Source organism: Athene noctua, chromosome 17, assembly GCF_965140245.1.
Source record: "Athene noctua chromosome 17, bAthNoc1.hap1.1, whole genome shotgun sequence".
Lineage (NCBI taxonomy): Eukaryota > Metazoa > Chordata > Aves > Strigiformes > Strigidae > Athene > Athene noctua.
This window is the reverse complement of record NC_134053.1, coordinates 9,280,916-9,293,782: the sequence shown is the minus strand read 5'-3', so window position 1 is coordinate 9,293,782 and position 12,867 is coordinate 9,280,916. Positions and strand designations below refer to the sequence as shown.

Below are 12,867 nucleotides of genomic sequence, written 5' to 3'. Positions count from 1 at the left end.
AAGCCATGAGATTTGCTTAAACCAAATAGCACAGCAGTCTGGATTTAATTAGGAACAGCCTGCTGATTCCATATAAAAAGCTGTTTTGGTCTTCTGGACTTTCTCTTCCCATGTTCCATAGCACTGATGAACAGAGGTGGACAATCTAACACCTTTACATCAGGAAGATTAGATGCGACAACCTTTATAACATCTTCAGAGGGCTGACGCATATCAGTGCTGATTCTTTTCAGAAAACCTTATCGTACAGTCTGCCAGCTGAGACACTGCCTTCCACTCCACAGATATGATTAATCCTGATTTCCCCCACCCCTGTGCATGAGCCTCCTGCCACTCTTCCTGCTTGGAAAGAAGGATTCTGTGAACAAAGCAAAGGAATTGTACTATGCTATGTATTTAATGTGTACACAGGAGAAATCAGCATTCACATTGTGGTAGTGCAGAGCACACACTGCAGGAACAGCCAACACCATCAGTGACCTACTTTATATTGGGGAAGGGATTTCAGCAAGACTTTTTTTTTTCCCCTGCCCCCTCACAGAAGCAGCAATTTTTGAAAGTACTAAATTTAGCAAGGTCCTGAGGACAGCATTCATAATTTCTCATCAGTGATGTCCCCTTCTCATATGGCTCTATAAAAGCTCTTAGCACTTGCCCCCAAAATTTATCCTCCCTCCCTCTGACTGTCAGAAAAAACCCCATATGCTCCTTTTAACAAAGAGGAAACAAGAAGCTTCTTTTCCACAGTATTTCCTCATGAGGACAGCAGTACTCTGGACACTGCCAGAGCATATATATTTATTTTTTAATATCAGATGAGACAGCTTCTGAAAGCATTGCAAGTTCTCCCGTCTGACATTATCCAGTTTACCACAGATAACAACCCTGAACTGGAGGCTTTCCCCTGCCAGAATGCCTAGCACATAAAATTATTAAAGGCTTAGAAATGGTTTCAGGGCTGCTCAAATGCTGTGCTGCAGCAAAATCTGATTTCCATTAAAAAAACAAGAGCAATCAGAAGAAAAGGAGACTCTAGTTCATCACTTTGGAAAAAAAAGAATTCATTCATTCATTCATTCATGCCTCTCCAGAACGAACAAATTCCAGGAAAAACCCAAAACTAACTAGCATTTAAATTAGGTAATAATTCACAAGACCCTTTGGACTGTTCAGGATACAAACGTGTTCCTAAGGTGTCTTGAACAAAGACTAAGAAAACCTCTGCCTCCCACACAGACACTAATCCACCCCCACCCACCAACTAGAAACTACGGTTTTATGATGTTCAGCTACAGGATAGGCAGAGATTCCTGCAATTAAAGTGATTTGGAGACCAAGTGAAGCTTCCAGAGATGATGGAAAAATAGGTCTGAACTAGTTCACTGCTGCTAGTTTGTGGATTTTCCAGCAATCATAAGCACACTATCAGTTAAGCTCAGCGATCATACCCAAGAATATTTTATACGGAAATAATGATTTCAGGTTCTTGAAACCTTATCTTTAGAGCCACCGGATAAGCACCGTGGATGTTGACTATAAGATGACAAGGAACTTGACAACACTGCATCCCAGTATTTGTTAACTACCGCAGTCTTCCTTTGCTGCACTGCATGCACAAATCTTATTACCACAGTTTCATTTGCCCACAAAGATTCCAGCTGAAAACTCAATTTAATATGACTTTAATAATACATGAAAGAGATTAATCTATAATTGTTGATTTTTGAAATAGCACTTCATTATGTCACTCAAACTGAGTGCTTCTGATCATTAAAACTCGCGTGATTTTTCAGTGTTTGTAACGAGATTCTGCTTCATCTGAGAGCTGATCTCATCAGAGCCAATTATACTTTATGGCATAGATAGGACCAGAGCTTTTAAGAGCTTTAAAACTGCAATTTAATTTTTCTTATCTTACTGAACAACTCAAAGTCCTAGCAATCTTGTTAGAACTTTTAATATCCAGGAACTAGATGCTTAGCAGGAAACTACTAGTAAAAAAGTAAACAAAACCACATCACTGAATTTATGTTTTTACTCTTAGCACACAAGCAAATAGTTTCTCATTCCTTTTCCCAAATCAAAGGACTTCTTTCAAAGTGCTGTGGGATTAATCTGCCCTAATCTAGCATGAAATATGTAGTCAGACTAAAAATCTACTCATCTTAGATTAAATGCGGGTATCTTGAAATAATCAAACAAAATCTCCTCAAGAGTGTGTGATTTCTAGCAATTAATAATGAGCTGTGTAAACTCAAAGAGACATCTCCCATCAGATATGCCGCAACACTTCTACCATTAACAGAGCCACATGAATGATTTTTATCTTATTTTAAAAAAAAGTTATGCAAAATCTATTTTTTTGCAGAAATCCTTGATTTTCATCTCTCTCCTTTAGTGGCACCTACATTCCAATCACATTTAGAAAGGAATGAAAGTGCTGAAGCTCTCACTACATTTTGCATTCCTTTATTTTTCTGCATCTTTAAGATGTCTCCTTGCTCTGCAGTGTAATCAGTGCCCAGCCCTGAAATGATGGCATTAAAGTGAAGGTTGCTTAGAAGTTTCCTGCAACTCTCCAAATTAGGATGGCATTACACCTTTTAATAGGTGCATTAGCATCTTCTGCAATAATGCACCAAATGAAAATTAGTGTTTAGACACTAGCCTAGAAACTGTACCCATTGTAAAGAATGTTTGTAAATAGATTAGATCCATCTATATATTAGGATTAGTTTGCATATCAACCAGAGCTTCACTGCCCATGAATTGAAGTGAGAGTACAGCACTTTACACGTACAATTATTATACCATTACTATCAGCATTTCTCTAAGGATGTTAGATATGGCCTCTGTTGCTGTCCTCAGTTAACAATAAGGAAACTGAAGCACAAATTACTTGATTCAATCAAGTTCACTAAAGTACACTAATTCAGGTGTCCCAAGTCCAAGGATCTCTCCATTGAGTTACACTGTCTCTTCATACTCTCTGAAATTGTACAAGTGATGCAGGAAATCGAAGATTTCCCTGTTGAATAATACTCAGGTAGTTCTGGGTATTCACAGATCATTAAGATGAGGGTGCTATTGAAGAGCTTTTCCTGCAAGGCTAGGTTGACAGGGTGGCACCACAGTCGTTGCCATGACAATGGCTGAATCTTTGCAGTGTCATTGCCCACACTTCAAATGAAAATCTGTGCGAGTTTCAGAACACTGTCCAATGCTGTAAGAAGTCTGACAAGATCCCAAATCATCTCCTAATCTCCAATAAAAAACAGGACCACGCATGCAGGAAGGGAATGCTGATTGTTTGTGAAAGATTTTACTTGCACTAGAGCTGAAATACAAACCTGAAATGCATAATAGTTTTTCAGTTAACCTCCCAATTTTGGAAAACTACAAGTACTACTCACTATAGACATGGAGGAATACCATATTCAGAAGACTGACTACGATCAAAGACAAAAAACCTGAATTTATTCCCTGCTGTCACTCTCTAATTCACTGGAACACTGAAGAACTACAGAGATGCCAAGCAAGGGAAAACGTTAGTGATACGTACACTCACTTAATGCATTTTGTAACTCCTTACATTCACATCTAGTGCAGGCGATTTGAAAATGGACTTGTAAAGGAAGAGAGCATACACTCACCCCTCTATGGAGTTACAATCACCTAACACCAAATCACAGGGGTTTCTTCAAGATTCCACCGATTCAGCAGCTTTATACAAAAGCTAGTTATATCCAGTATTGAATACCAGATAAGAGCAGGCACTGACACATCCGTTATTTCAATTAACTGAATACAAAACAAAGAGACCAGACCAATGTGCTCACATCTCAAGTTCCTTTAAGAGCCTTCAGCTCCCAGACTACTTGTTATTTCCAAAAGCACAAACATTAGCATTACCTTTTGCTGCTTCAGACCGCTTAGGCAAATCAAGTGTATCAAAATTCCTGTCCAAATCTCCATTCTTCTTTCCTGTGCAAAAAAAAAAAAAGAGACAACAGATGGAAAAGACTGTCAGCATATTGACAGGTAAGTTACTGTCATGTGCATCTACAAGATGAGAGAAGATACGGACTCAGAATATAAATCACAGACTACTACCCACATTCGTACATATCTGACTTGCAATCCAGTTGCAGAGCTGTGGTTTAAGCATGAGCAATTTAGGGACAAAAATCTGGGCTACTTTCAGGTTGATCCACAAACATTCTGAGTGCTTAAAACCTTGGAAAGTCATGCCATTTCCTTTCTTGGCAAAACTCAGAAGGCCAGTATTGACTTCTTGTTTTCAGAGGAATTTTGACCTGAAGCTTAGCTGAAACAGAAATTGAGCAGCAAAGCAAAAAACAACAGACTTGCTTTGCAGCCTCTATTCTCAGTGCGACTATCAGACAGGAAGGCCTAGATTTAATATATTGTACAGACAGCAGCCAACACATTGACCTTGATTTCCCCTTCAATCAATACAGTGCCATTTTGACTATTTATTAGAAGCTAATGAAAATAATTCCATACTTTTGCTAAGAGACAGTTTCAAACCATTACATCAGCTTTAATTTATACAGTTCTTCATAGAAAGCAGAACAAAACCTGGACTTTAGTTTTAGCTGGGCTGGAAATTCAAGGTTATGTAAACAGCTGGGGAGGGAAGGATTAATTTTCATCCCATCTTCTCCCCCCAAGGAGACACACTGCCATGGGTAATCCAGTACGGATGCTGTGGGATAACCAGGCATCAGAGAAGTACTGACAGCAGAGAATGATTTGGAAAGAAGTGCAGGAATCTGCATGGCTTCTGTGCACACCAGTGTACAATTCAGCTTTCCCAAATTATTCTGACGGGGGAAATCAAGTTATTTAGTCCCTCTAACTCAAGAGCAGGGAAGGCAGGTGCGATGGGATGAATTGTTCTGAACTGGTAACAATTTAAGCTGCCAGAGGTGGCTTCTGAACAGAGACTCTACCAGACTGTTAATGGAGGTTTACAAGAAGGGCAGAAATCTCCACCAGTCAGGATGCTTAAAAGCAAACAGGAAAATGGTCTTTGAAAATGCAGTGTGGAGATTAGTCCGACCCTTAAATGGGATTAGGTCACAAAATGGGAAAGGCCAATCCCTGCCCTGTTATAGCAGGGAGCCCATACAGCTCCTGCACAGTGAATTCAATGGGCTACTCTACCTTTCCACTTGACAAGAGGATGAATATATGCAGTACTATGCAGAGAAGAAACAGAGCTTTTAAATACCAATGGAAATATTTAGAAATAGTACGAAGAGGAAAAAAACACCAACACTCTGCAAAAAGACCAGCTAGCTTTAACTACTGTGCAAAACAAAACATGCATCTAGAAGTTCTGTTCATCTGAAGTAATTTGCTTAATTAAAGTATGAAAGAGCCCATCTAAGCTGCCAAAAGGTCATGCAACCAGGTACCATGCCACTCCTTGGAAAGGTATCTTTTCTAAAGGAAGGGACAGGAATTAGCTGCACTTTGGAGAACTCCATCAAGTTTTTGCTCCATGAAAGAACAAGAAACACGTTGCTTGGGAAACCAAATACCAGAAAGAAAAAATGCTGTACATCACCAAAGGACGCTGCATTTCATAATGGCAGCTGAACCCGGTTACTGTCTGCAAACCCTTGTTGACCCTTAGAGCACTGACAGGAAAAAGCAGGGCAGAGGGAGAAAAAAAAAAGAAGCACCGAAGGAAGTCAGCGTTTAGGAAAGATTACAGACTTAAGGGATACCAATAAATATGACTCCATCCTATCTACAAGTAGGACAAACTGTTTTTTCACATGACCCTGAATTTCATGTCTCTGGCATGAGCTAGTTTAAGCCTCAGAACACTTACTCAGAGAGCCAGACCCTATTCAACACAACTACTCATTTCAGTTCTCTCTGTAATTTAAGCGTTGGGGTTTGGAACTCCTATTAGCCCTGCAGAATTGAGATGGCACAGTAAGAGGTCCCTTCTTTCTAGTGCAACGTTTGGCAAGCAATATGTATTTGTGCACTACTTTTTAAGGACGGGATTGTCCAGGAGAGCAGTGCTGGCTGCTACACCTTTTCAGGTGGCAATGCAGAAGCAGCTGCCTACTTACTAAACCATCTTTCATTAGGACAGCACACTCCACCTGTGCTCTGGGATCTTCAGTCATTCTTTCCCAATTTCTGGGCCAGATTGCAAACACCAGCCATCTTCTATAAAGCCTTTGCTAGTTCGTCTCTCAGTCTTTTCAGAAACTAACCCACCTTGCAGGCAAAATCCACATCTGTTCAAATCAGAAGCTGCCAGCTGTTTACAAATGGAAGCAATTCAGAACACAGAGCTCTGACCAAGGGGGTTTCAACTCTACAAATTACTTGAGCAAGGGCCAGGTTCAGAAATACCTGAGGCGCCTACATTTTCCAGGGCTTTCCTATAGAGAGAAGGTGACCAAGCTGCAAGAAGATTCCAAAAGAAATCCTTCTAAAAGGCAAAGGTTTTAATCTGAAGTCCAGCTGGTATTTTTCCCATTTGATTTTTACAGGATCCACAAATACTGGTTTGCAGTTTCTAAAAGGTGACCCAATTTAGCAAGTTCAAGAGTCACCAATTGCAAATCTTTCAGCCATCCCCTGGCCTGACTGATACCATGAGAAAACCAGCTTCACTGCCAGTTTCTGTAACTCTTAACACCACCCATCTGTCACTCAAGCCTGTCTGTCAGTAATGCTGGTGCACAGGGATGCTGAAATGGCCACACTATCAGGAGAAAAGAAGTTTAAGATCCTGGTTTTGTACATTTCAATTGCTGACCATCTACGTCTCTCCATGCTCTCCAAGTTTTGCAGCCCAAGGTATGGCAGAGAAAAGATAATGTTGGATCAGATGCATAGCTCCGAACTTTGCCAAGAGACAGACAGCTTTGAACATGCCTGCTGACAGGTCTGTTTTATGAGACCTGGCTGTAGGAATTGGCACAGCACTCTGGTTTGGGAAAACTGCCTGACATGAGACTTGCTTGTGCAAGACGCAATTTACAGTCTCTGAAACAGTGGGATTAAAATTCTTTCCCTCCCTCCCCCCCCCCCCCCTTCATTATGTAAGAAACAACCAAAACATGACCTTCGGCATTTTCAATCTGTCAGAAACTCAGTATGGACTTTGAAGTGTGACCCAGTGTTATTAACCACTAATGTTGTTGTTGATTTTCCTCAAATGTCATTTTGCTTTACTGGATAATCAAAACAGCTATTCAGCTAGACCATTTTTGCTGAAGGATTAATTTCCAAATGCTTTTTTTCTGGTTAAAAAAGTTGAAAGGAAAAAGATTCTTCATAACAACACCCCCCGCCCCCAACAGTCAATACTGTTCTTGTTAATTTACCCACTGAACCGGACTGCAGCGGAGCAACAGAAAGCAAGGGCTGAGCTCTGTCTTGCCAACATGCCCATCCTCCCCAGGCTCACCACTCATGTCTGAAAGTAATGTCTTGCAGAACACTACTGAGCACCATTTGTTGGGTGGAACAATTAGGTTTGTGGGGGTTTTTTTGGTGGGGTTTTGTTTTTTTTTTTTCCTCCCAAGGTTTCTCCTTTGACTCCACCTCCAGAACCCACTCATCTGAAGCAAATGCCACAAACTGAAAATGACCGTGCCTTTACCCCTAAGTCAGTCTCAGTAACACACTGGAAGTCTCCAGGGCACTCACAGCCTAACAACTTCCCAGCTGAGAAGCCAGGGAGGCAAAGTTTAGCCTCAGCCTTGTGTATTCCAATTGCAATGTTACTCACTGCACTGGGATGAAAAACTAAAGGGCGTATTCCCCGCAGCATTTACTGGGGGTAGCTTTGTCTAGCTAGTCTGAGTGCCAGCAATAAAGATATAGCAGCCCAGGTGTGTGTGCCCAAGCTAACAAGATAGCAAGGATCCCTGAGAATACACATCCAAGCTGTGAAGCCTTCATGGCTACTGCTACCCAGACCAGCTAGCAAAGCCAGCTCTTTGATACAACAGGGTTGGCGAGGCAACCTGCACACTTAAGTGTTCCCTCTCTCATGAGGTCATCAGGCCAGTTGCAAATCAATTCCCTTACTGCACCTACACCAGGAATAAACCTTGTCTTTTCTATTTGTGGTGTGGGAAGACCAAATTGCAAATGCTCACTCAATTTGAGGATTTCCATGCCTACTGAAATGAACAGGTGGATGCACTGGGGGACCAGAGGAGAAGGTGAACGAACAAGACCTTGATCTCAGCTCTTAGCCTTGCATGTAAAAGCTGAACAAAGCATATTATGGCGATGATGAAAAAGTATTGCAAAGACTCACCTTGATTGAACCACTCCTCTAATTACCAGAAAAGCAGCAAAAGAAAAACAAAAATTTACAGGAAGGAAGAAAATACAAAGGAATAGTCACAAAGAGGTAGAATTTCACAGAATAGGTTCAAAGCCTGAGTGTTACAAGAATACTACAGAACTTCAATCAATTAAAAAACCAAACCAAAACAAGATATTCCACTTTCTCCCTTTTGTTCCTGCTGAAAAAAACCCAATCATTCTCCACACAGCAATTTTTTCTTCCTCTTTTCATTAAATGAAAAGGTGCTCACAGAACTGAGGGGACAGAAGGATGATTAGCCCTTTGCAGAGGTGTTTAAAATGCCATGATCAATGACCATGAAATAAAATAAAATAAACATGGAAACACTGCAAGATTAAGTGAACAAGAGGGGAGAACTGATCTATTTTGAAGTCCTAGACTAGAGAAAATTAATGCAGGTTCAGATCAGTATTCACATAAATAGTGAGAAAAGGAAGCTTCTCTTTATGATTTTAAAAGCACGTTTATTAATGTATTTCAATTTTTATTTTTTAAGTCAAACAGTTGCCTGTCTCCCTCTATCCTTCTGATCTACACACTACCAGCTGTGAGCTCAGCATTATTACCAGTTATTTCCCTCTAAAGAACTGCACACTTTAAAAAGAATACTGCAAAAAGGAGGGGAAAAAAAAAGTTAAAATATACTTCAGAAATTGTCATTTCCCGCTGAACACACAGAGCTAAACCCAAGCTGTCACCAAGTGCCTGCACTGCTCACTGAAATCTGTGGGTTCATCCTCAGTGTCAGATGATTTTGAGACCAATTTGTCCAAAAAGACATGATCAGATGGTTTGACTGATAAACAGAAACTATCAGGGCATACAGACACAGAAAGTATACGGGTCGGCCCCAGAGGAAAGAGGCAGACACTTGTCAAAGGACAGCCACCTGAGAGCGCTCGCTTTTCACTGCCATCAAGAGGATGATGACACTTCTCAATCAGCACATTTCCCTCCTCCCACAGGGCACACTCACAGCTTTTACGTCTAAAAATGTTTTCACTGACTGTGTTGCTCTCAAGCAGCAAAACAACAGGGACCGCAAGTGGCAGGGAACAGGCTCAAGTCAGTGCATGTTCGAGGTTTCCAATGGGTATCACACTGAAGTTTTAGTAATTCACTGTGAGAACAGGCTGGCCAGCCAGGTAAAATTCTTTCTTTACTTTTTCCCCCCCCATCATTAAAAGATTCCCATCGATTTTTTATTTTATTTTAAACACAGTTTAAATCTAGCTGATGACAGACTAGTCTGCAAAAGCAAGTTCACGCTGTGATGACTTCCCTAACACATATGGAAACACATAACATTTTAATAACATGTACAGGTCAGATAAAAGGAAGAGTAACGTGCAGCGCCCAGTCCATCAAGTTCAAACAATTCCATATTGGCTCTTCAGAACCAAAACCTTGCTTAGACCTGGCTATAAATAGAAAGCCAGGATACGAGTACACATGAATGAGAAGAATGGAGCCTAGACAGAAAATGGAGTTAATTATATGTGATTTCAGTCTAGAATAGTAATTTCTCTAAAACAACAAAGAAAAAGGATATAATTTGAGTGTCTCTTTCTAAAGTAGAGATGGAAGGGTGGTTACTGAGACTATTAATCCTCTCTTGTAATGAAACTCATTTGCAACACTCATGCCCCAGAGGATAGAACAGGTCTAAAAGTGACTGACAATTAAAAGCTACAAAATCATGTCTGCAATTTAAATTACTGAAAGAGTGACAGAATTAGGAGGTTGTATATTTTGATTGTGAGTGGGAGGGTTGGCTTTTAGTTTGTTTTCAAATGTAAGTGGCTGAAGGCATGGAAGACGTCCAGACAGGACTACCATGCATGGGGATGAACGCACGCTGGCTTGGCTTCCAGAGGCCATGCTATGGAGCCAAGCAAGCAGAATAAGCATAGATTTGATAGATGGAAGAACACAGCAATGCAGAGGAGAGGCAGAGCACATCCACGTTTGTCCAACAGCAGAGTGTCATCTGTCAGCATGCACCATTCCTATTTCAAGCCAAACAAAACTACAGCAATCACAGAAAAAGTTCCCAAATACCTAGTAGTAACGCAAAAAGGAAGGTGAACACATGCCATGACACCACAGACACGTACCTCCACAAACTGCATCATTCTAAACCAGCATGATGAATGTGCTTGCAAGAGCCCTAGGCCTACACAGCAAAATTTACCCCCAAATCCGCTTCCGGTTCTGAGCTCTCTGCCACACGTACCTTTAGCTTTTTTCCCACCAAAACAACCAGCATCGTCTTTCTTTTTCTTCTGAGAGCCTCCCATGCTTGTAGTCTGACTGGCATCTAGTTCTTGGTACTTATCAGCTCCAGGGACCTCTTTGTGGACATGATAGGAAAGGTTCCGCATGATGCACACACAGTTCTCCACAGACTGTTACAGAGAAATTTATGTTATTAGAAATATTGCACCTTCTTATTTGCAAACCATTATATTATGCAGTGGAGGGTTTGGGAGAATTTAAAAGAAGCCCACCTGCCCCAGGAAAACAGCGTAGCTTTCAAGGAAGATTTAGTCAAGACCCCTCAAATTAAGGTTTGTTCTTGTTCTAAAACCAATTTTATTCTTCCAAAAGTGAAGTGCTTCATAAATAGTACCCATTCAAAACGAAAACTCTCTAATCAAATATACCACCTGATCTTACATAAAGAATACGATTCACCAGAAGATCAAAGACACAGCAGAAAATGATCATATAAGGATCTTATTTTAATACAAGCCTCTCTCTCATTCTTCCAACCTTTACAAACTCCACGGGGCCCATTTTATTAAATTTTCTCTGGGTCAAAACCTAAGTCCTGTGAGGATTTAAATAAGAACACACGTCCTGTAGTAATAGCTAATCCATAGCACATAAGGTTCTGACAAGAGCAATGCTCTGTAGGTTGCAATGGAAACCACCAGGTGGTTACAAAATCCTCTTCAAAAATTATCTGATTAAGTGACAGGGCTTTATAATTCCCTTGTACAGTCCATCACATGGTGGGACTCAAAAAGACTAGAATAACGATACTTTACAAGCCTTACTGGTGTTATAAAGCAATAGTATGCTCTTTCTTTTTTAAACAGGTTAAACTTATGACATTCCTTATGCATATAAATATGCTTTTAAGCACCACAGGATAGATGATGATAGAAACAGATTAATCAAAATCTGCACCTAAAAAAAAAGCCACAAAGAATGTGCTGCTGGTCTGAAGATGTATCTTAATGTCTAAACACTACAGTCTTTAGAGATGGTGCTGAATAAAGTATTTAAAATGGGAACTGACTCCTTTGCTGGTATTGTGCAAAGCATAATACAGTGGGATTCAATTCTGATTTGGAGACTGCACTTAAAAATGTCAATTAAGTATCGCAGAACAATAGCAATAATGTCACTGACAATAATAAAGGATTACTCTCCCCACCTATCACAACCACTTGCCTTTGCTCACCTCATCAGCCACACAAGATAACATGACAGAGAGGAAGATAATTACTATATTTTTCTGAGGCAAGCACAATCCCCTTCTGATACCAGCAAACAGAAGTCAGATCCCAGTGCAACAATTCAGCCTAAATTAATGGAAACGTCCATTAAGTTTTAATACTCAAGTTCACCTTATTGTCTGTATCCTTCTTGCCAACTGCAGACTGTAGAGCATGAAGGAGGGCATCCACCAAGCCATCACACTCTCTTAGTCTTCTGCGTGCTTCTGATCCATCTGAACTTACATTCCTAACAGGAGAGATTTGAAAGAAAATTTAGCCCTCTAACCTTCACCATAAAGTTGAAGGTGCATCGATTTATACTGCATTTATGAAGAGCCCATTGCCCTGGATGAACAATTTGGAGGCAAAGTAGTCTGTAGCCTGAATAACCTATTAAAATTTAGTAAAATATGGGCAATGCACACCTGCAACTCCCTGAATCTGAATGGAAAGGGGAACACAGTCACAGAGGTGCCTATAAACACATTTTTCTGAGTTGCTGGCGAGTACAGTGATATACCTTAAACTGGACAGGAATTTTTAGAGCAAACAATATGCAAAACAAAAAATTAATTTCAAAGCCAGAACTTTAATCTGAAAAATACTTTCACCACCTTAAAAAAAAGATGCAAAATCATGAGACTGGTCAGCAGTATTCATGGCCACAAAAATTGAAAATCAAAAAAAGATTAAAACTAGGTGTATGATAAGCTGTATTTTATTTAATCAATCTGTACATCATCAAATAGTTTGGGCTGGAAGGGACCTTAAAGATCACCTAGTTCCAACCCCGTGCCCTGGGCAGGGACACCTTCCACTAGCCCAGGTTGCCTAAAGCCCCGTCCAGCCTGGCCTGGAACACTGCCAGGGAGGGGGCAGCCACAGCTGCTCTGGGAAACCTGTGCCAGGGCCTCACCACTCTGTGTGAAAAACTTCTTCCTCACATCTAATCTAAATCTGCCCTCTTTCAGTTTA

The 12,867-nt window shown here is 40.6% G+C and overlaps 1 protein-coding gene across 6 annotated transcripts in view; it reads right to left on the bottom strand.

The window, feature by feature from the left end:
• The window catches only part of ARVCF (ARVCF delta catenin family member), a 288,989-nt gene that overhangs the window by 42,253 nt on the left and 233,869 nt on the right, over nucleotides 1–12,867 (bottom strand). For 4 of the 6 annotated variants that reach the window (XM_074921410.1, XM_074921412.1, XM_074921415.1 and 1 more), the window contains 4 exons: nucleotides 12,022–12,139; nucleotides 10,620–10,791; nucleotides 8,330–8,347; nucleotides 3,913–3,984 (listed from right to left, as the gene is read on the bottom strand). In XM_074921410.1, coding sequence (XP_074777511.1) covers nucleotides 3,913–3,984; nucleotides 8,330–8,347; nucleotides 10,620–10,791; nucleotides 12,022–12,139 — 380 coding nt within the window. The remainder of the gene's footprint in view (nucleotides 1–3,912; nucleotides 3,985–8,329; nucleotides 8,348–10,619; nucleotides 10,792–12,021; nucleotides 12,140–12,867) is intronic. The other 2 variants (XM_074921411.1, XM_074921413.1) reach the window with 1 other exon arrangement.